The 23,393-nt window shown below is 39.7% G+C and overlaps 1 protein-coding gene across 2 annotated transcripts in view; it reads left to right on the top strand.

The window, feature by feature from the left end:
- The window catches only part of PLG (plasminogen), a 53,694-nt gene that overhangs the window by 16,549 nt on the left and 13,752 nt on the right, over positions 1–23,393 (top strand). Inside the window, exons 7-16 of one of the 2 annotated variants that reach the window (XM_017538020.2) lie at positions 383–501; positions 1,739–1,901; positions 2,140–2,285; positions 5,894–6,053; positions 14,486–14,667; positions 15,157–15,305; positions 17,448–17,541; positions 20,333–20,453; positions 21,971–22,045; positions 22,650–22,790. In XM_017538020.2, coding sequence (XP_017393509.1) covers positions 383–501; positions 1,739–1,901; positions 2,140–2,285; positions 5,894–6,053; positions 14,486–14,667; positions 15,157–15,305; positions 17,448–17,541; positions 20,333–20,453; positions 21,971–22,045; positions 22,650–22,790 — 1,350 coding nt within the window. Of the gene's footprint in view, positions 1–382; positions 502–1,738; positions 1,902–2,139; positions 2,286–5,893; positions 6,054–14,485; positions 14,668–14,778; positions 14,871–15,156; positions 15,306–17,447; positions 17,542–20,332; positions 20,454–21,970; positions 22,046–22,649; positions 22,791–23,393 lie in introns of those variants that run through there. The other variant, XM_017538023.2, reaches the window with a different exon arrangement.

Here is a 23,393-nt window from a genome sequence, read left to right as displayed (position 1 = left end):
TCTCTACTAAAAATACAAAAAATTAGCTGGGCATGGTGGTGCGTGCCTGTAATCCCAGCTACTCAGGAGGCTGAGGCAGGAGAATTGCCTGAACCCCGGAGGCGGAGGTTGCGGTGAGACGAGATCGCGCCATTGCACTCCAGCCTGGGTAAGATGAGTGAAACTCCGTCTCAAAAAAAAAACAAGAAAAGAAAATCCTTGGAATACTGAGGCAACCTTGTTTCCTAGTTGCCATCTCTGAACACAGCCTTCATCCAATTACCTCCTCCATGCACGATTGTGCCTAGCACACAGCAGGTGTTCAATGTTTACTCACTTGAAAAAGAGTCTCATCCATGAACGTAAATGTTCAGTGCTACTAAAATCTTTCTTGTCCATTCAGATTTCCAAGCAAGAACTTGAAGAAAAATTACTGTCGTAACCCCGATGGGGAGCCCCGGCCTTGGTGTTTCACCACCAACCCCAGCAAACGCTGGGAACTCTGTGACATCCCTCGCTGCAGTGAGTATGAAGCACACCCAGATTCCAGGATTCTGACTTGCCCTGTTCTTGAAATCAAAACAAAACATGTGTCAGTGCCTGAGTGCAGCCCCTGAAAAGTGACCTACAAGTCCTATGGGATGTTATTTGTCTTTATTTTATTGCTGGTTTAAAACAGTTATGGTTATTAGTTACTGTAGGTAATTGATCAGAGTGTCCATTTGTTATGTTTTTCTTTCTTTGCAACAGAAACTTTTGCCTCTTAGGAGTTCAGTGAAATGTAGGCTTTGGGTATCGTCTGTCCTATTCTACTTTTCTCCATGCTCTAGGGAAATCAGACCCATGCTCTCTGGCACATGGATTTCATTTTCAACCAGAGTTCTTTCTAATAGTTGCCTTGTAAACAAAGAGTGTCTTTGTTTACCATGTTCATTTCTGTGGATGCCCAGTTTTTCCAGCTTGGGGAGCAGAGAGTGAGAGGGTGGGAGTGGGAAAGAGTTCAGAAGGAGAAGATTAAATGGCAGACCTAGTAACAATGATGTGGAGACAACAATTTTATCATATTTTCCTCTCTGAGAATTTGAAACAAAGGATTACACACTAAGACAAGACAGGCGTGAAAATTCACAAAGGATTCAGTGAGGGTTGGCCTCCCCTCCTTTCCTCTGACACATGTTCTTTGGGAGTGGAAGTTCCTCAGCCATTCTCCCTTTTTATGAATATCAATTTCTCTCTTTTTTCAGTTTGTCTTTTTGTCATCTTCTTTTTTTCCTCAAGAACATCTTGATTTCTGGATGCACACACTTTTCATTGGAGATGTTTTTTGACTTCTTTGCTTGGACTCTTTCCCTGTTGTTTGACTTTATGGAATGTTGGGTGCCATTCAGTTAGGTCTACTCAGTGAATGATTTATTCTTCAGGAAAGGGAGTGGACCATTGGCATATGTGAAATTTGGGGTGGGATGTAACACATATTGATACTTACCAGGTATGAAGAACTGAGCAAGGAGAACATAGAAAGAAGCATCTACCCAAGGGTCTTTCCCTGGAGGAGTTCTTATGAAAGGGTCTCACAGGCATACATGCTACTAAGTTGGTTTCTTCTGAGAGCATGAAACAATTCTCAAGTGCCAAATTCCAAAAGCAGCTGAGCAGAAGACAAGACAGATCAGAGCCCCCTGCAGCCATCCCCGTTAACATCCATCTGTGCATTCTCTATTTTAAAATTATTCATTGTAATTTATTTTTTACATTCAAGCAACACCTCCACCATCTTCTGGTCCCACCTACCAATGTCTGAAGGGAACAGGTGAAAACTATCGTGGGACTGTGGCTGTTACCGTGTCGGGGCACACCTGTCAGCGCTGGAGTGCACAGACCCCTCACAGACACAACAAGACACCAGAAAACTTTCCCTGCAAGTAAGCCCCCTCAAGTCTCATTCTGCTGCTATGGGGAATGTGAAATCCCCTTGACTTTGCCTTAGTTTTAGTTACTGTAGGAAGCCAGGATAAAGTATCCTGGAAGAAAAACTGATCTAATCGTAAGTGAAAGAAATGAACTTTAGCACATTTTTTTCCTGTAACAGCTGTTCTCAAAGTGTGGTTCCCCAGACATTTTTCTTTTTGGAAAGCTAAGCTCACAATCACTCTTTTTCAGAAATTTGGATGAAAACTACTGCCGTAACCCTGATGGAGAAAAGGCCCCATGGTGCTATACAACCAACAGCCAAGAGCGGTGGGAGTACTGTAACATACCGTCCTGTGAGTCCTCCCCAGTGTCTACAGAACAGTTGGATGTCTCAGGTAAGCAACGGTACAGGAGCTTACTGAGGGCCCAAGTGCTCGCCTTATTTTTGTACACGAGTGGCATCATCACACTAGACTGTATCTTTGTAAGTTTAATGCTGTTGTGGTCAGAGTGTGCCCTGTATGATTTCAGTTATTTTAGATTTGTTGATGTTTGTTTTATGATTCAGGATATAATCACTTTGGTGAATGTTTCTGTGCTCTGGAAAAGAATGTGTCTTCTGCAGTTGTTGGGTGGGGTGTTCCTCAAGGTCATTTAGGTGAGGTTGGTTGGTGGTGTTCTTCTGCATGCTTACTGATGGTCGGTCTCCTCCTTTATTGACTCCTGAGGAAGAATGGTGATGTGTCCCACTTTAACTGTAGATTAGTCTATTTCACTTTTAGATCCTAACTCGGTTTTGTGTATTTTGATGCTCTGTTGTTAGGCACAGATGTATTTAGGGTTGTTATATCTTCTTGATGAAACGACCCCTTTATCATTATGTAATGTTTCTTCTTATCTCTGGGAATATTCCTTCTTCTCAAGTTCTGAAGTCTATTTGTGGTGATATAAATACAGTCTCACCACTCTATTTTCACTAGTATTTGTATGACCTATGTTTTTCTCAGCTTTTAAATTGAGACGTTCGGACCATTTGCATTAATGCAATTGTTAATAGGGTTGAATGTACATCTACCATCAAGTTAGTTATTTCTCTTTGTCACATTTAAACTTTGTTTCTTTTTTCATCTTTTTCTGCCTTCATTTAGATTATCTCCACTATTTACTTATTAAATTAATTTTTAATGGTTTTAGTATTTTCCACAATGTTTATAATATACATTTTTTACTTTTCACTTTCCACCTTCAAGTGATATAATTCCACCTTCAAGTGATATAAAACCTTACATCATTGCACTTCTGCTTCCGCCCTCCCAAAATGCTATACCATTAATCCTTGTAAGAGAAGCTTACTTTTACCATGTCATAGATCTCACAATACATTGATTGACACTATTTTTGCCCTGAATAGTGAGTTGTGTTTTAAAGTGATTTTACACAAAGCTATTTTAAATATTTTCTTTCTTTCTTTATTTTACCATTTCTGATGCTCGTCATCTTTTGGGGTACATCTCAATTTCCATCTGGTGTCAGATTCTTCCTGTGAAAAACAACCTTTAGCATTTTTTGTAGCACAGGTCTGCTGCTGCTGAAGTCTTTCAGATTTTGAGTGTCTGAAAAAGTATTTTGGCTTCAGTTTTTAAAAGTAATTTTGCTGAATAAAGATACTGGATGGAGAGTTTCATTCCTTGCAGCACTTTAATGATGATGTTCAATTATCTTCTGTTTTAAACAGTTTCTGACTAGAACTCTGATTTTTGTCACTATGTTTTCAATAGGTCATTTTTCTCTGACTGCCTTTAAGATTTTCTCATCTTTGTTTTTCAACAGTTTGACTATGATATGTTTATTATTAATTTTTTTGTGTTTAATCTGCTTGAGGTAATCTGAGCTCCTGGATTTGTAGATTGTTGATTTTTTTTTTCCTTTTTTTTGAGTCAGAATCTTGCTCTGTCACCCAGGCTGGAGTGCAGTGGTACAATCTCAGCTCACTGCAACCTCTGCCTCGCAGGTTCAAGTGATTCTCCTGCTTCAGCAAGTAGCTGGGACTACAGGGGCGTGCCACCAGGCTCAGCTAATTTTTGTATTTTTGGTAGAGACAGGGTTTCACCATGTTGACCAGGCTGATCTCGAACTTCTGACCTCAGACGATCCATTGCCTCAGCCTCCCAAAGTGCTGACATTACAGGTGTGAGCAATTGTGCCCAGCCTAGATTGTTGATTTTCATTGTCCTTGTAAAATCATAGCCATTATCTGTTCAAATGTTTGTTTGTTTTCAGGTTTCCCTCTCTGTATTTTCCTTTTTGGACTCTAAGTACCTACATGTTAGAACACTCATGTTTTTTCATAATTCTTGTAAGCTTGTTCTTTTTTTTTTTTTCAGTAACTCTTTTTTCTTTCTTTGTATGTTGGTTTGGATAAGTTTTAATAACCTATTTCTAAGTTTCTGGATTATTTCATCAGTTGTGTCTAGTTGTCTCCTCAGCCCATTGAGAGAATTCTTCATCTCTGATATTATGAATGTTTTTAGCACTTTTATTTTACCCTTTTTTATAGTTTCCATCTCTTTGCTGAAATTCTTCACCTATCCATGCATATTATCCACCTTTACCACAAGATCCTTTAACGTATTAACTTAGGTATCACACAATCCCAATCTGATAGTTTCCAGATGGATCTTCTCTGAGTCTGGCTCTCTGGATTGCTTTATTAGTCAACAGTGGCTTTCTTTTCCCCTTGGGTTTTTGGTGTGTCTTGTAATTCTTTAATCAAACATTGGACATTATAAACAGAAGAACAGTAGAGGTTACAGTAAATATTATTTATACTTTGAAACAGACACCCTTCTCTTGCAAATATATGTTGTGGATAATTGAGTCAATGTAGTTACTAGTTTAACTGAATTTGAGATTCATGATTATTAGTTTTACCCTTAGTGTGCTACAGATTTAAATTCCTCCAGTGATGCCCTGCCGCTATATTTTGCTTAGAGTGGGGCCTGGGGTGCTGAACAGTTTTCTCAGTGTTCCTATTCATTCTCAGATTTCAACAGTCTCTGCATGCCTGCAATACAGAGGCGATACCTTCATACACTTAATCTAACACCATTGATACTCGCTGTTTCTTGTTACTGAATGCTCACTTTTTGTTGAACGTAAGAGAATATTTAGCTCCCTGGTCTACCTCCCCCTTAGGCCAGTTCTGCACAGCTAAGCTTTGAAAGTGTGATTTTTCAGTGTTCCTGCACCTCCTTCTGATGGAACTTTTACCTGTGGTGGGTTTGGAAAGAAAGAGTAGTAGACTTCTGCTTTATTGCAATGCAGGATGCGGGGCACAAGATAATTTCCTGTAATTTCGCCAAGGGAATATGATTTTTGCCTCTACCACGCAGAAGCGGTAGATCTTTGCCTGCAGTCCTAGAAATCTTCTAGAACTGTAGGCAATGACTAAGCTTCTGGGCAAAGACCAGAGCTGCGGGCAAAGACCAGAGCTGCGGGCAAAGACCAAAGCTTCTTGGTGATAGGGCAAGAGACAATCTTCAAGGACCATCTCTTGCCCTATCACTCAGAAGCTTTGGACTTTGGCTTTGTTTGAGGAAGGATTTAGGGAAATGTGCAAGGGTTTCATGTCTGCCCCCAACTGACAGCCAATCACCACCTACAGCCTGCACTGCCAAATGCATCCTCCTCTCATCTGCCCCCATGTTCTCATGAGCACTCAGTAGAGATCCATAAAAAAGAGCTTGCACATAAATGCAATTTCCAATTGTAAGTACTCTATCTTTTCTTCTCCCAGCCCCACCAGTTTTAAATGAAATATTACTAAGAACTTATTAATGTTCTAAAATGCTATAAATGTGTTGTTTTTTTTATGTTCATCTGTCTGCTAATATAGAAAACAGTCATAATTCTCAGAGGCTACTATACTGTTTTTGTCATAAATTGCTTCATGTTTCTTTTTTTCAGTAATTGTTAAGCTTGATTTCTTTTATTTTAATTTCAGCACCACCTGAGCAAACACCTGTGGTCCATGATTGCTACCATGGTGATGGACAGAGTTACCGAGGCACATCCTCCACCACTGTCACAGGAAAGAAGTGTCAATCTTGGTCATCTATGACACCGCACCGGCATGTGAAGACCCCAGAAAATTACCCAAATGCGTATGTCTTTGATTTTTACTGTAAGAGGGGCATCAGCCAACTGAAATTTCTGCTAAAAGATCCATGCTTCAAGCTCACTTCCTAGGACCAAATTTCTCTTAGACCCAAAATGCGTAGAAAAATGTCTCAAGAATCTTGCTTTTGAAGAAAGGGTCTGTGAGAAGAGAAATTTTAAGCTGGCTATTTTTCCTGCATAGTTTTATGGAAGCAGGAGGATATATGGCAGTGGTGAGGTCATATTAATTGAAAGCTCAGGAGTACATATGAACAAATGCTCAGAAACAGTACCATTCCACAACATCCACTAAACATCAGTGCAATCTTTCTACCATAGAAAGATATCATTTTAACCTCCAGCCCCCAAAATGAAGGTTGAATTTGCTATTTTTGTCTTGGGTCATATGTATATATGCTTTATATGTGTGTGTGTGTGTGTGTGTATATATATATGTACATGAATATATACCCATATATGTGTGTATGTGTGTATATACATTATATATATTAGAATATATATCATAAATATATATATTCTGACCTGTATAAACACAGTGAGTCCTGAGCAGTGGTCTGAAAGGATATGGGTTGCTGAGACATGAAGAACAAAAGCAGGAAGGCAAATGAGAGTCAGGAAATACACACATGCTGAAAAGCAAAAAGGGTCATTAGATGAACGAAAAACTGGGTCTGACAAGGACAGCCTTTCTTCCATAAATGAGTATACAATATGTGGGAAAAAAAGTTTTCACATATTGGAGAACAGATACACTGAGATAATTTAGAAAGGGAATCAAATGAGATCAACTCCATAATTACCCTGGCTTTGTTCCTGGAGACCTTTCTTGGGTTGAAGAACAAGGAGATGGAGCCCAACTGACCACAGCAGTCTTGCTGAATGGAGGAAAAGAGATTGGAGTTTGGGATTACTAAAACAGCTGAGATTTTCTAGGCTGGTCAGTAATGTGAAAGGATTTGTGGAGGAAAGGAGCTCCAGGAATGTGCATAGAAAGTCCTCTAGTCTTTGGCTAAATAGAAAGCTGCATATGCACAGGGAGAGTTTCCAGAGAGAAAGTAGGGTAAAGAACAGCTACTGGGGAATGAACAACTGCAGGGGAACAGTGAGCTCAATGGAGATGCCAGAGCTCACATAGCACTGGAGGATATTTGAGCTCTGACTAGCCAGAGGAAAGACCTCGCTGAATATCTCAGGCATTCAGTAATCGCCACATAAAGCCATACTTTGGGAGTAGAATTAATGTATTCCTATAATAAAGGCCACTCCAGAAACAGCATAGTAAAGCTGAAAAGCAAGTCTAAAAAAAAAAAAACAACATGACCTCCAAGTAAATTAACTGCCTGCCAGAGAAAAATTCAACCCTCTTTAAAGGTAAACAACAAAATCATGTTGCTCAGTTATGTGGCATCCACAATGTGTGACCTAAATTTATAACTTTACTAGACATACAAAAACCATTTAGTGTGACCTGTAACCAGGATAAAAAGCACTCAAGACAAATATACCCAAGAATGATGAAACTGGCAAGAATATTTGAAATATATTTATCATAACTGTATTCAAGGATTTAAAGAAAACATGAAAATGAAAGAAACAAATGGATAATATCAAGAGAAGAAAATTATAAAATAGCCAAATGGAAATTAAATAACTACAAAATGTATATGTTTAATAAAAAATGTACTGGATAACCTTACCATCAGGTTAGAAATTACAGAAGAAAAAATCAACTAGAAAACAATTCCATAGAAATGATACAAAGTGCAGCCCACATATACAAAGACTGAGAAAATAAAGAAACAGAGCTTCAAGAACATCTATGAAGATATCAAAAGATTTCATATATGTGTAAAGCAAGTCACAAGAAAGGAAAGAGATATTGGGACAGAAAAAATACTTGAAGCAACAAGAAAAATCGTATTAGAAGCCAGAAGAAGAAAATACATGTTCACACATAAGCATAGTGGCAAAAATGACTGAGATACCTTCTCATTATAAATTATGCTGGTCAGAAACCGTGAAATAACACCTTTAAAGTGATTTAAAAAAATTTTTTAATTAACATAGAATGTTATATCCAGCAAAAATATCCCTTGAAAATGAATGTTATATAAATATATATTCTGCCGCTCACACACTCACAAAATAAAATACTAAGAGAATATTTTATTATTAGACTTATATAATAAAAGATGTACTAGAAATCTATTTTGGTAGAAGAAAAATAGTGTCAGATGGGAACTTTATACTAAGTAATGAAGAACTCTGGAAATGGAAAATGTAAAAGACTTATATTTAATGCCTTAATTTCTTTAAAAGATAATTGATGGGAGGCTGAGGTGGGTGGATCACGAGGTCAGGAGTTTGAAGCCAGCCTGCTCAACATGGTAAAACCCCATCTCTACTAAAAATACAAAAATTAGCCAGGCACGGTGGCGGTGGCATGCACCTGTAATCCCAGCTACTCAGGAGAATGAAGCAGGAGAATCACTTGAACCTGGGAAGCAGAGGTTGCAGTGAGCCAAGATGGTGCCATTGCACTCCAGCCTGGGTGACAGAGCAAGACTCCATCTCAAAAANAAAAAAAAAAAAAAAAAGATAATAATTGACTACTTGAAGAAAAATCATAGCAATGTATTTTTAATTTAACATATGTAAAAGTAAAAATGTTAAAATAGTCACATAAATAATATAGGAGATAAATGGAAGTATACTGTTGTAAGAAAACACTATCCATGAAGTTATATAATATAAACACATGGTTGAAGGTGGTAAGTTAAAGAGGGTTATTGTAAATCCTAGAGAAACTGAAAAAATTTAAACTTAGAGGAATAGATAAAAATAGGAATATTCCATTTATCCAAAAGAAGGAAAAAAAGGAAAAAAAAGAAAGAATGAAGAAGATATGGCAAAGAGAGAAAATACATAGCATTATGGTAGACTTAAACTGAACCACTCCTAAGTATATTAAATATAAAGGGATTAAACATTGTAAATAAAAGGCAGAGATTGTTAAGCTGAATAAAAATCAAAGTTCAATTATGTTTTTGGTTTTTTTTTTTTTTTTTTTTACCACACATGCTCTTTAATTGTAAAGAGCTAGTTCAAAAATCAAGTGTGGAAAATGATATACCATGAAAACAAGAATCAGAAGAAAGCTGAAGTGGTAATGTTAATCCTAAAGTAATCTACAAGAAATAATACCAAGATGAAAAAGTTATTTCTTAAGTAAAAAGGGTTTATTCCTCAGGACTTAACAATGCTAAATGGGTTGCACCCTTATAAGAGCCCTTCTAGTATATGAAGCAAAAACTGACAGAACTAAAGAGACAAACAGATAAGACCAAAATTAGAGTTGGAGATATCCTAATGTCTCTCTCCGTATGGTTATACATCTTCCCAAACAAAATACAATAGAAAAAATATGCAAAAATTCAGAAATATATACATTTTAAAGGAAAGTGTCAAAATATTTAACACTATGCCAAACTGCAGAATACACATTCAAGTATGTATGGAGCATTCACCATACCATATGTGTGGCCTTACAGCAAGTCTCAATAGATTTAAAAGAATTAAATGTTTTCTGAGCAAAACAGAATTAAATGAGATATAAATAACAAAAAATTGGGGAAGTTATCAAATATTTGAAAATGAAACATTTCCAAATACTTCAAAAGTCAAAGAAGAAATCACCAAAAAATTTAGCAAAGTTTTGAACTGAATAATAGTAAAAATATAGTAGATCAAACCTTGCATGATGCAGCGAATGTTTTTAGGCTTTTATAACTTTTAATGTTTTTAGCAGAAAACAGAAACATTTAAAAATCAATGACTTAAGACAATATTTCTCAAAATATGGTCTGGAGAAACCTGAGGTCTCTCGAGATCCCTTCAGAGATAGTCTATGAGGTTAAAACATTTTTTATTTAAAAAAAGATTTTATTTGCCATTTCACTTTTATTTTCTGACAAGCATACAGTGGAGTTTCCCAGAGGCTACATAATGTTTGATCACATTATCTCTCTGGTGGCTAATAAAATGTGTGATTGTCTCTTATGTTTAAAAACATTCTCAGTTTGGGATGCAATAAATATTCATAGCATATATTACAAAATGAAAGCTCTTTAGGATCCCCAATACTTTTTAAGAGTTAAAGGGGTCCTAAGACCAAAAACTCCGAGAATTGTTGATCTAAGATAACTTAAAAATCTAGAAAAGGAGAAGCGAGTAAGACCCAAGGTAAATGGAAGGAAAGAAAGAATGAAAATCAGTGAAATCCAGTGTGTAAGAATATAGACAAACAATTGAGTAAATCCGTGAAACAGAAAGTTGTTTCTTTTGAAAGATCTACATGATTGATAAAGCTCTGCCTAAACTGATGACAAAGGGGGGAGCACAACCATCAACATTAGGACTAAAAGAGGGGAGGAGCATTGCTATAGGATCCTTTACATATTAAAGCTAATAAACAAATATCAAGGGCAACTTTATGTCAACAAATTCAATATCCTAGATAATATGGACTAATTCCTTAGAAAAAAACAAATAAGCAAATTGGGCACTGAATAAACTGAATTTCTAACCAATCTGATATCTCTAAAGACAACATGTGTATATAATCTTTAATATGTTAATATATGATTAAATCAATAAACTTCTCACAGAGAAAACTCTAAGCCCAGTTGGCTTCAGTAAGAATTTTATTATTTTAAAAAAAATAAATCTAATTCTTCATGATCTGTTACAGAAAATAGAGGAGAAGGGAACACTTCTCAACTCAACTGATGAGAAAACAAAAACATCCAGTTGTAAAAAAAAAAACAAGGATATTGCGAGAAACTATAGCACGTTATGTGTTGTGAACATAAACATAAAAAATGTAACAAAATTTTAATCATTAAAATGATGACCATCCCAAACAACTGAAGCTTCTCTTCAAGAATGAAAGGTTGGCTTAACATTTACAAAACAATTCATATAATCCAACATGTTAACAGAATGAAAGTGATAAGTCATGTGATTATGTCAATAGATGGAGAAGAAAATGTGACAAAATTTAACATTCATCCATGATAAAATGTCTCAGAAAACTATGAATAGACTGGAACTTCTTTAAACTTGATCAAGGACATCTACAAAAGACCTCCAGATAACATCAACTTAATGGTGAAAGATTAATGTTTTTTCTCTAAAATTGGAAATAAGAAAAATATGTTTGCTCTCAGTACATCTAGTCAACATTTTACTACATTGGTCACAGCCATTGCCATAAGACCTGAAAGCAAAAACAAAAAGAGAGAAAAAAGGAAGAAAAGAAAGAGCCTAAAGTTTGTAAACAAAGATGTAAAACTGCCTGTATTCACAGAAACCTTAATTAATGGATGCAGAGAGTCCTAAAGACTAATAATAATTAAATTTTGCAAGATTGAAGAACATTTAAGTATATACATGGTCAATATACAAAAAAGTAGTTGTATTTCTATACACTTGCAATGACCAATTGGAAAATAAAAATGTCAGAGCGATATCACTGACAATAGTATGAAAACCACAAAATATTTAGTGATATATTTAACCCAATATGCACAAGAACGATACACTGTATACTAAAAAACATTGTTAAGGAGAAATTAAAAGATCTAAATAAATATATATCATGCTTATATTTTAAGAGTCAATATCATTTCTCACCAAACTGATCTTTGGATTCCGCCCATACCCAAGCAGAATTCCAGCAGTCTTTCTTTGAAAAATGTGACAAAATGTATATGCTAGAATCACCAGGACAATATTTAAAGAGAAGAAAAAGGTTGGAGGACTTACTTAGAGGTAAAGACTTATAAAAGTATAGTAATCAAGATATGTGGTATTGGGGGGAAAAAAGGCATACAGATATAGAAATGGATGGTCCAGCAACAGATCCACAGATACCTGGTCACTTTAGTTTCTATGTAGATGACAAGGCAATTCAATAGGGAAAAACATTTTTTCCAAAATAATTGTGAAACAGTTGGATACCCATCTAGAAAACAAAAATAAAAACAAATTTTGGCTTCTACTTTCCATCCCAAATTAACGTACAGAAGCTCCTAGATCTAAATGTAAGAGCTAAAACTTAAGCTGAAATATAACAATTCCAGGAAAATATATAATATTTCACAAACTTGAGAAAGGCAAAATTTTTTTCAGGCAGGACCCAGAAAACACTAGCTCTCAAAGAAAATAAATTATAATTTGGGATTTCATAAAATGAAAATTATGTTCCTCAAAAGTCATTGTTAAGAAATCAATAGGTAAGTAACAGACTGGAAGAAAAATACTCTCAATCCATATCTCTGACAAATGGCTAATATCTACAGTATAAACATTTCTTCCCCTCACTAATCAGAGGACAAGCAACCTAAATAAAATGGGCAACAGAACTAAATAGGGAATTTCTCGGGGAACGATGGAGAGATGGACAATAAGCACCTGAAAAAATGGTCAACATCTTCACCATTAAAGAAATAAGAATTATAACCATCACGAGATGTCACCAACACTAAATGGGCGTGGATATCATTAAGAAGACATAACGATAAGTGGTGTCACTGATGTGGAACGAGGATGTGCAATCCTCTCATATGCTGCTTAAAGTACAAAATGGCACAACCACTTTGGAAATCAGTCTGCTGGTTTTTCATAAAGTTAAATAAATATGCGTCTACCCCACAAAACTGCAATTCTATTCCTGAATATTTACCCCATGGAAATGAAAACAGAAGTCCACAAAGAGATCTACAAGAATACTCACAGTAGCTCTAGTTAGTGTAACCCCAAACTTTAAACAACTACAATGTCAGTGAGAAAATAAATCAATAATTTGTAATCTATTCGTATAATAGAATAATATTAAGCAATTAAAATGAAGAAGCAACTGACACTCTCAAATAGGATGGATGAAACTCGAAAATATTAGATCAAGGAAAGAGGGAAGACACAAAAGTGTGTATTCTGCATGACTTCATTTATATCAGGTTTGAGGAGAGGCAAAACTAACTTTTGGTGAAGGAAATCAATAGTATTTCCCTCTGGCAGTGGGAAGAGGGTAGCAGGAACTGAATGAGCAGTGACACAAGGGCGTTTCTAGAGTAATGGAAGTGTTCTGTAACATATGGGAGTGTGGGTTACACAAGTATGGGTGAGCATCAAAACTCACCAAACAACATTTAAGATCTGTGCATTTCACTCTATGTGAACGTATACCTCAACTGAAAAGACTGGAAGTTTGTTTCAAATACTCAGCCTTTTGACACATCCAGCTGCTTGGACAACGAATTTCCTCAAATGGGGTGCCTGGGCTTGAATCTAGGTCACACGTGTAGAGTCACTAGAGAGGCAGTGTTGCATTCCCATGGTCCATGATACATGTCCTGTTTTCACAGGCAGCCATGGGTCATGAATGTGAGGATTCTGAGAGGTTGGAGCAACACTCTTTGGAGGCACAAGGGGAAGTGCATTCTCCAAGATGCCCCCAGCCCAGGGTCCTCACCTGCTTTGCCTCTTACTCCATTGTTTTCTGACTCCTCCGTAGCTGCCCAACCTTTTCAGAACCCATAGTGTAGCCAGCCGTCTCTCTTTATGCCTTGAGTCCCACTATTCTTTCATCGTATCCCCCAGTCCCTCAGTCCCGGAACGGCTGCAGCAAGCAGAGGATGGACCGCGAGCAGGAGAGGTGGTCCCACCCATGAATCCATCCTAGAGAAATGGCATCCTGCCGGGGAGCTAGTTTTTCAGGGCAACTTTGATAATTCTTGCAGAAACAAACCCACTTGACACACCTGACATGGTATTGACAGTAACACTATTGTCATGGTTGTTTTTCACGGTAAAAGAAGATCCTGTTAGTTATACTATGAGTTCTTAGAGTAAGGTGACTGGCGTAGGAATGATGTCATCTTGGATGTCATTTCCTCCTTGGAGAAATATATTTTAGTTCCAATGCACATGTTACAATATAGTCCTATAGAGAGAAATACAGAGAGCTGGACAGTTAGAAATATATTTTATGGGCATAAAAATATAAAACATACACTTCAAAATCTGTACCCGTTATTCCTGAGAAATGTATTTGGCAGAAGGTGGAAGGAGGATATTCTGATGCTTTCATTTACACATTTATGTATGATCTGAGTTCTTATATGGAGCATATACTACTTTTGATTTTTAAAACTTAAATTAAAATCTGTCTGTGAAATGTACACAGTTCTTTAAAGTTGAGGACCAGCTGTGCTTGTGACAACATTATTGTACCTATAATGGTAATATTTCAAAGCCACTTGTTAACGCTTTGTTAAAACAAGCTGTAGAGGGTGCTGGGTGCCCTTGAATCTTCTCCCAAGTCTTGTGACCTGTATTGTTTTGGAATTTACAGTGACCTGACAATGAACTACTGCAGGAATCCAGACGCCGATAAAAGCCCTTGGTGTTTTACCACAGACCCCACGGTCAGGTGGGAGTACTGCAACCTGAAAAAATGCTCAGAAACAGAAGGGAGTGTTGTGGTACCTCCGTCTGTTGCCCAAGTTCCAAATGTAGAGACTCCTTCTGAGCAAGGTAAGAAATCTGTGGCCAGACACCTACACACTTGGACACTAGGATGAAAAGCCATGGGAAATCTCACTGATGTGGAAGCCTTCCATGCTGCACGGGAAATTGTTTTTTAAGGGTCTGCCATGTGGAAGGAAGCCTCAGTGTACTCTCTCAGGGAGTCAGAGGTGTGACTTTTGGCACAATGTGAGTGGGCGTGTCTTTAGGACAGGCGCTCAGCTTAACCACTCACCTTGTTCTAAAACGGGTTATCTCAGCGGCCCAGTCCAAATTCCTATTCTAACATGCTGCCAAATGTATGATTATTTCCAAGCCAATAAGCGTCTCCAGTAATTTCTTAAAGTAGACAGTGTTCATTGCAGTCTTCAGCATTGCAGTTTCTGAGGAATGTGGCCCTTTATTCTGTCATCCTAGAGAAACCTGACACGACTGCATTGATTCCATATAATCCTGGGTCTACACGGCTGTTTATAATCATCCATTTTTCCCCTACAGATTGTATATTTGGGGATGGGAAAAAATACCGAGGCAAGAAGGCAACCACTGTTACTGGAACTCCATGCCAAGAATGGGCTGCCCAGGAGCCCCATAAACACAACAGTTTCACTCCAGAAACAAATCCACGGGCAGGTCTGGAAAAAAATGTAAGCCACTTTGATTTGGACTCTTTTGCCTTTTGTTCACCAATCTTTGCAAACAGAATTGGTTCTATATTACAGAAAATCTGTTTGGACTGCTCTTTTTTGCTAGTGGGGGAGAGGGGCAGAAGAAAATTTCGGAAAGGCTTCAGGGGGCTAAGCTAGAATATAATTGGCCTTAGTATGAAAAGTACAAGCAGCACAGGCCAGCAAACCTCCACACATGTGAGGGTTCTCAGGCCTCTTCCCTTTCATGACATTTCTTTAAAGTTTCCATTATTGGGCACTGTTTCTAGTTTCTAGTGTTTGTATGTGAGGTTCCAGTGATCAAAGATGCCCTTTATGATGTTTAAGTCCGATTTTTCTAGAAAAGATTTGGATGGGCCATCAGGGCACAGAGGACTTCCCCTAGTCTCACGCATTCTCTGAGGCGGCCTCTGTGTAGGAAAGACTGAGATCGAGGAAAAACTAAAGTGTCTGTGTTCTCCCACTCACACCACGCAACATAACACTCTGACACCAGATGTGGGGGGATTTCTCCTCACACCCCAAGCGAATCTCCTGCAGATACCAGCCAGGTGTCCTGCAATGTAACCCAATCCTGACACACTATCTGGAGACAAGGTCAGATCCCACAAGTTAAGGCTCAGTTCCACAAGACCATCCCACTCCAGATGCCAATCCCAAGTTCCAGGCTGTGACCTGTACTTCTGCCTGACTGAATAAAAATCTGTTTTTCTGCATACCCTCACTGGGTTTCATTAAACTGCTGGAGTGGCTCACAGAACTCAGGGGAACATGTTGCTTTTATTTACCCATTTATTATAAAAGATATTACAAAGGATCCCATGAACAGCCAGACGGAAGAGATGCACAGGGCAAGGCACGTGGGAAAGGGCTCAGAGCTTCCACGCCCTCTCCAGTGCACCAGCTCCCGGACCCCAAGTGTTCAGCAGCCCAGAAGCTCTCTAAGTGCAGTCTTGTTGGGTTTTTATGGAGGCTTCATTACAGAGGCACAGTTGAATACACGATTGGCCATTGATGATCAGCTCACCTTCAGCTCCTCTTTCCTCCCTGGAGGTTGGAGGGTGGGGCTGAACAGGCAACTCTCAAATCACATGGTTGGTTCCCTTGGCAACCAGCCACATCCTAAGACTATCCAGGAACCCACCAAGAATTGCTTCATTCAAACAAAAGATGCTCCCAACACTCAGGAACCCCTGAGGGATTTAGGAGCTCTGTGTCAGGAACTGTGGGGCAGAGATCAAATATACATTTCTTATTCTATCACAGCATCACATGAAGAGAAGGACAATACTGCCTTTCTGTGTCTTGCCCCATGGAGGGTGCACAATGCATGGAAATAAACGTTTCTGAATCAACATCAAACAGGCTTCATCGGGTAGGAGAGCACTGAGCCCTCCAGGGACAAGGCACATCAATGATGTCCCACTGTCCTTTGGTGCTGAGGCTCTAAGACCTCCACTGGCTCAGGCTCCTGAAAGGGAGACTCATTCTCCAAAGACCCCTCAGGGTCATCACTCCCTGTTTAGGCCTCATAGCTCCTTTTGAACAGGGGCAAAGGACTGATGGCTTTAGGGCATTCAAAAATAACTTTGCCAAAAAATATAATAAAAATAAGAAAGATAAAAGAAAAGAGGAGGCCAGGCATGGTGGCTCACGCCTATAATCCCTACACTTTGGGAGGCTGAGGTGAACAGATCACCTGAGGTCAGGAATTCGAGACTAGCCTAGCCAAAATTGTGAAACCTCATCTCTACTAAAAATACAAAAAAAAAAAAAAAAATTAGCCAGGCATTGTGGTTCATGCCTGTAGTCCCAGCTACTTGGGAGACTGAAGCAGGAGAATCTCTTGAATCCAGCAGGTGGAGGTTGCAGTGAGCTGAGATCGTGCCACTGCACTCCAGCCTAGGTGACAAGAGTGAGACTCCATCTCAGAACAAAAAGAAAGAAGGAAGAAAGGAAGGAGGGAGGGAGGGAGAGAAGGAGAGAGGGAAGGAGGGAGAAGGAAGGGCTGCCTTATGTCTTCTAAGGATAGACATTAGATGTGAAAGGCATGAGCCTCAGAACACCTTCTCCCTCTCCTGCCGTACATAAGCTGGACCTTACATGCCTCCTTGTTTTCAGTACTGCCGTAACCCTGATGGTGACGTCGGCGGTCCCTGGTGCTACACAACAAATCCAAGAAAACTTTTCGACTACTGTGATATTCCTCAGTGTGGTAGGTTGCCTTCTTTTTGGTAAGGAAACTGCTTCCTTAATATGGATTTGCAACAAAGAAAGAAAAGGGCTTCTTAGCACAGTGCTTCTGGGAAGGAGATGGCTGACCCCTCCACCAGACCCCGCTCTTCGTCATGGTCATCTTGAACCTGCTCTACTATTGGCCACATTTGTTACGGAACACACCCATCACCCCACACACGCATAAATAAATGTAAAATTCCCAAAGAGCAAGCCTAGAGGTAATCATCAGCCCCAGGATGGTCCCACTGAATGCTGCCATGACTAGCGTAGGATGCGTGAAAAGCAAATTTAGAGTCAGTCAGATGAAAAACTTTCCCCTTCTGCAGCTGAGAAGCAAGATAGAAAATAGGAAGAGCAGGAAACAGCTAAGCATGTAATGCACATTTTAAACCTACAGATGGCCATCCTAGGAATTCAGGGAAGGGTAGTGCAGCTCTGTAGTCCCAGATGGCCTTTCTCATAAGTTTACTACTCACAAGTCACATTAGGGACATAGCTTAGAGACTGCTTATTGCTCTGAGACTCTTGTTGGGAATATGAGGCTTGGATCAGGGGAAAGGGAGTTGACATTAGTTCTTAAACAGTTGAAATAACAAATCCATGGGTATTCCTGGAAAAAAAAAAAAGCTACTTGGAATTGTCCCATATTTAACACTCCACTGACCAATTTTTCAGTCCTAGTTACAGAAAACCACCCTGGATTTTTCCTTTGCATAATTTGACTGTTTGTGGTTTGGTCTGCCATGTGGAGGGACCTTGAGCTGGGGGAAGGAGCTTGGCCTCCTATCCACTGAAGACCACCATCCCAAGATTGTGTGGGGAGGTAGTACAAGGCAGTGATGGGGAGGTGGTACAGGGCAGTGATGAAGATTATGGGAGCCACACTGCCCAGCTTTGCATTTGGGCCACTCCTGGGTGAACAAGAGGGAGGAAGGAGGGATTAGGATGATAGGAAAGATTCTGCTTGGCCAGTATTATTGTAATGTGGCATTGTGGCTTCTGGATTTAGTGTGAGTTGATAGCTGACTTTTTCCTCTAGTGGGTGCTTTTGCCTGTTCTGCAGAAGCATCTTGGTGGCCTCTCTACTTCAAAGTCCCTCAATGGGGTCAGTGCCAGCCCTGTCTGGTACATGCCACTGCCTCTCACTGCCGGGGCTCTCTGTCCTTGACAGGCTGCCTTGAAGTTGAGCCCAGGCTGACTTTCCTGCCTCAGACCCCACTACCATACCTGGGGCTCATGCACCTTTGACACCCATAGAAGGGAAGTACAGTAGCTTCCCAGCTGCAATTCTTGTGTCCTCACCTACATTGAGGATGTACGAGAATCAGGTCCTTAGAGATTGGAGAAAGAAGGGAAAATGGGAACAAGAGTTTTCCCAGTGCACTGTGAGGTCCCCCACCTTGCCTTTATGTGAGACAGGTCAGGTTAGTCCCAACCTTGGTGAGAAGGGTTTCCATCAGACACTTGGAAATGCTGAGGACTATTTCCTGCAGAAGGATGTGGTTGGTGGGATATTCAGGTTTGACTCCTGCTTAAGAAAGCTAGAGCTTTTGGTGGTGAATGATTTTAATAACTATTTCCTTTCCACCAACATCTACCACATAAATAATAATAAGTAAAAATAAATAGAAACGTTCAGTTTTGTTTTGAATAGTAGGAGCAGGGTACCATAACTCTTTTAGTACAATGATGCATGTCTACTGTATGTAAGGCATACTAGCAGAAATTGAGCTCAGCACTAGAGAAGAAGATTTCATTCTATGCCATGCTTCTTTTTTAAAAAGACTTCCAAAGATTCTCAGAACAGCCCATGGCAAATGGAAAGTTATTTAGAAAACTCAGGTTCCAGATTCACCAGAGCATAGAATCTCTGGTTAGTTGGGAAGGAATTTCGTCTTGTAGTTGTTATTAATAATTATATGAATAATTATTAACTATATTAATGTTTATATTATTCAAGACCTTGAAGGGCTGGAGACAAGAGAGAAGCATTTTTGAGCACCCTCTGCAGCCCTTGCACTGCTGTAGGCACTGGTGGGTGCTACCAAAGATGGGACACTGTCCCTACCTCCAGAGACCTTGTGGGCTGGCTGCAGAGAGAAGGCAGGGAGGAGGTAAAAGAAGCATAAAGGCACGTGTGTGAAAATCACCCCCACGGCAGTAGGATAGCCATGGGAGGTTCCCCAGAGGAGCTGTCCTGAAGCTGGCTGAAAGAAGGCAACATTTCAACATAGGACAGTTATCCTCGTTACATACAGTCACATACACACACCCACACACGTGCACACACAGAGACTCACATGGAAAAAGAAGCCTTCACGCCTTTCAGCAGGGATGACAATTATGGTTTTCAGTCAACTTTACATGGTTTAGATGGCGATGGTGATGATGATGTGATGATGGGAAGGATGGCATCATGTTCTAAACATACTGCATGGAGTCAGAGTAACAATGACACATCACCGTTTGTGCCAATCAAGGTCCTCTCAGAAAACAATGTCATTCTAATGCCAAACTATATCAATTTGTTTGATCACTTCTCTAACAAAATAATTACAAAGTGGTTATATTTCCATGAAAAGAGAGGGTTCTGTGTTGTCTACTACCACTTTTGAAACTTAGAGAAAATGTTCCAAAACATGCTTATGATTTTACTATTTAGTTTGGCCTTTGAGATGTCAAAAACTCAGTGCTTGGAATGTCTTGAATTACACCACAAAATTGCTACCTTGACTCAAATGGGATTTCTTTCCCACCTTGTGCCACAGTGTCCGCTTCATTTGATTGTGGGAAGCCTCAAGTAGAGCCGAAGAAGTGTCCTGGAAGGGTTGTAGGGGGGTGTGTGGCTCACGCGCATTCCTGGCCCTGGCAAGTCAGTCTTAGAACAAGGTAAGAACAGGCCCAGAAACCATCTATACTGTCCTTCCACGTAAGTCCCACAAAACCCTTCTACGTTTACACAGAACTCACACAGCTGATGCATCAGTACCTGCCTCTAAGTTTTCTGAAGGAAGAAAAAAGCTACAAAAATTAATATATGTATATATTTTCATAGGTTCTCTACTGTGAAAATGGCCAAAATTAGAATCTTTTTCTTGATCTGGGCAGCTCCATCAAAATAGGCAGGCACAGTGATTTACACCACGTCCCGATATTGCTGGAAAATACTAAAAATGCTCTGAGGGTTTCTATTGTCTCATTGTCAAATGAAAAGAAACAGAAGTTTTTAGATATGTGACACTTTGTGGATTGGGAGAGCAAGGACAAAATTATCTACAGTCTATCACAGGCACAGATTCTTTTTCTTTTGACACTTTTGTGGATCATTGAATTCAATGCAGAGGCTACTCATCCATTCACAAACATCAAAAAATTATAGGTCATGATCCCGATAAATTCAGAGTGATCAGTCCGATCCCACAGAACCTGAATATTTTGGGTGTTGTTTCAGTGTAATATGCCTTTCGTAAGTTCAGTTTTCTTGGGTATCTCTCAGGAAGCACCCATAGGAAACAGGCCCATCCACCTGCCTGTTTTGCTTCCTCCTCTCATTTCTACGTCAGGGTGCCTGTGCTCAATTGCTGTTTTCCTCTAAAGAGACTTCCTTTTGTAAGTTTATGAAATGTCATTGATAAAGAGACTTCCGTTTGTAAGTTTATAAAATGCCATTGATAAGCCTGATCACACTGTATTTCACTCTGCTGTTTTTGTTTATTTTTCTTTTTATCGTTTAGAAACTCCTTGCTCTACAGACCTTTCACCTTTCACATATTTCAGATTCATTCTTTCCTAAACTGGGTGGTGGTCTACGTCCTCACTGACTTATCAGCATGCTGCCATCGTGCACTTCCTATCTGTACTCCTCTTCATTACAATCTGGTTCCGAGTGGCTCACGCCATTATTCTGAGCTATCCACTGCCTATGCAGTCCTAGAAAGTAAGTGATTCATCCCCCAAAAGTAAAGTTTCTCAGGAAAGACCAGAAGACTCTCATGAGTTACTGTTATTCAGGAGCACATCTGGCTCCTTGAAGAGTGATTCTTCAGACCTTGCACAGATCTTGTCATAAAAATGAAAGAGACCTCAGGGGAAAGTCTTCGGCTGATCACTTCTATTGGAGTCCCAGGCTGCGTGGTGAAAGCCATGGCTGTAGACCTTCATTCTGAAATCACTTACCTTTGCTATCCTGTGGACACACTATGCCTGTGCCTGCCTCAGGCATCGGAAAAAGTGGCATAGATGGGCCCTTCTGAAAAATCTCATTACTGGAGCACAGGTCAAAGTTACTACCATCCTGATGTTTGGGAATATGAACATGATCAAAATTGTGTGAACATGTCTTTCTGTACAATGGAGCAGAACCAAGTATCAATTTAACTAAAATTTGAACTAAATCCTCTTTCTAGGTTTGGAAAGCACTTCTGTGGAGGCACCTTGGTATCCTCAGAGTGGGTGTTGACTGCTGCCCACTGCTTGGAGAAGTATGTTTAGGGGACATGAGGTCTTGTCTTTTTTTTTTTTTTCCATTTATTTATTTTATTGCATTTTAGGTTTTGGGGTACATGTGAAGAACATGCAAAATTGTTGCATAGGAACACACGTGGCAGTGTGATTTGCTGCCTTCCTCCCCATTTAAATGCTTTTTCCCTCCCTCTTTTCCTCCCTTCCTCCTTTCCTCTCTCTCTCTCTCTCCCTCCCTTCCTTTGCTGGCATTGACACTAGGGACTAGGGAATGCATTCGCACAAGCCTGAGGCAGAATTGCCAGGACAATTGGATAAGAGAGAAGGGAATTGTTTCTAGCAAGAAAGTGCAGAGGAAAGACTCAGTGCAGATGATGTTGTGGGCCTGACTAAACCGCAGGACAGAGCCGTTCCCTACCACAGGCATCAGTCTCTGACCAAACAGCCTGAGAACATTCCTTAACTGCCTGTTTCAGGCAAATCATGAATTTTGCTTCTTGCCACTCAGAAGTCACTGATCCTGGGTGGCCGAGGGTGTCAGGGAGACAGTGCTAAGTTCATGGCACAGAGGGTACCTGAAGGGGCTGGACCATATTTTGCTCTTGACGTGCTCATCTTTTCTAGGTCCTCAAGGCCTTCCTTCTACAAGGTCATCCTGGGTGCACACCAAGAAGTGAATCTCGAATCCCATGTTCAGGAAATAGAAGTGTCTAAGCTGTTCTCGGAGCCCACACGAGCAGATATTGCCTTGCTGAAGCTAAGCAGGTACTCACTCACCTGTGGTCTTCACCCCACGCTGGTGAAGATACTTGTTTTATGTCTGGATTTTATGAGCCATGACCACTGCATGCATGGGGAGGGGCTGTCTGTGACAAGAAAGGCTCAAGGGCTTTGGAGACAGCAGCAATCTTCAACCCCAGCCCTGCCACATGCTAGCTGTGCTCTTGAGGAAGGCAGCAAAACTGTTTCCTCATGTGGAAAAAGAGTTGAAATATAAAGTACTCTGTTACCCCTAAAACTCACTTAATGTTTCCCAGTTCATATGCATTCATGGTCAGAGAAAGATTCAGTTATCCCAGGCTGACAATTCTCCTTTCATAATAACATGATGGAGAGAATCAAGTGAGATTGTGTATTCATTTCAAAGCACTTGAAAAACCACAACATCAAGCTGGGTCTGGTATGGACAGCTAAAATCCCAGTTACTTGGGAGGTTGAGGCAGGAGGATCACTTGAGTCCTGGAGTTTGAGGCTGCAGTGAGCTATGATCATGTCACTTCATTCCAGCCTGGGCAATAGAGTAAGACTACATATATATATATATAGTATATATACAGTATATATATACACACACACTATATATATAAT

This window comes from Cebus imitator, unplaced genomic scaffold (genome assembly GCF_001604975.1).
Source record: "Cebus imitator isolate Cc_AM_T3 unplaced genomic scaffold, Cebus_imitator-1.0 Scaffold6, whole genome shotgun sequence".
In the NCBI taxonomy this organism is placed as follows: Eukaryota; Metazoa; Chordata; class Mammalia; order Primates; family Cebidae; genus Cebus; species Cebus imitator.
The sequence above is the reverse complement of the archived record's forward strand: the minus strand, read 5'-3'. Positions and strand labels throughout refer to the sequence as shown.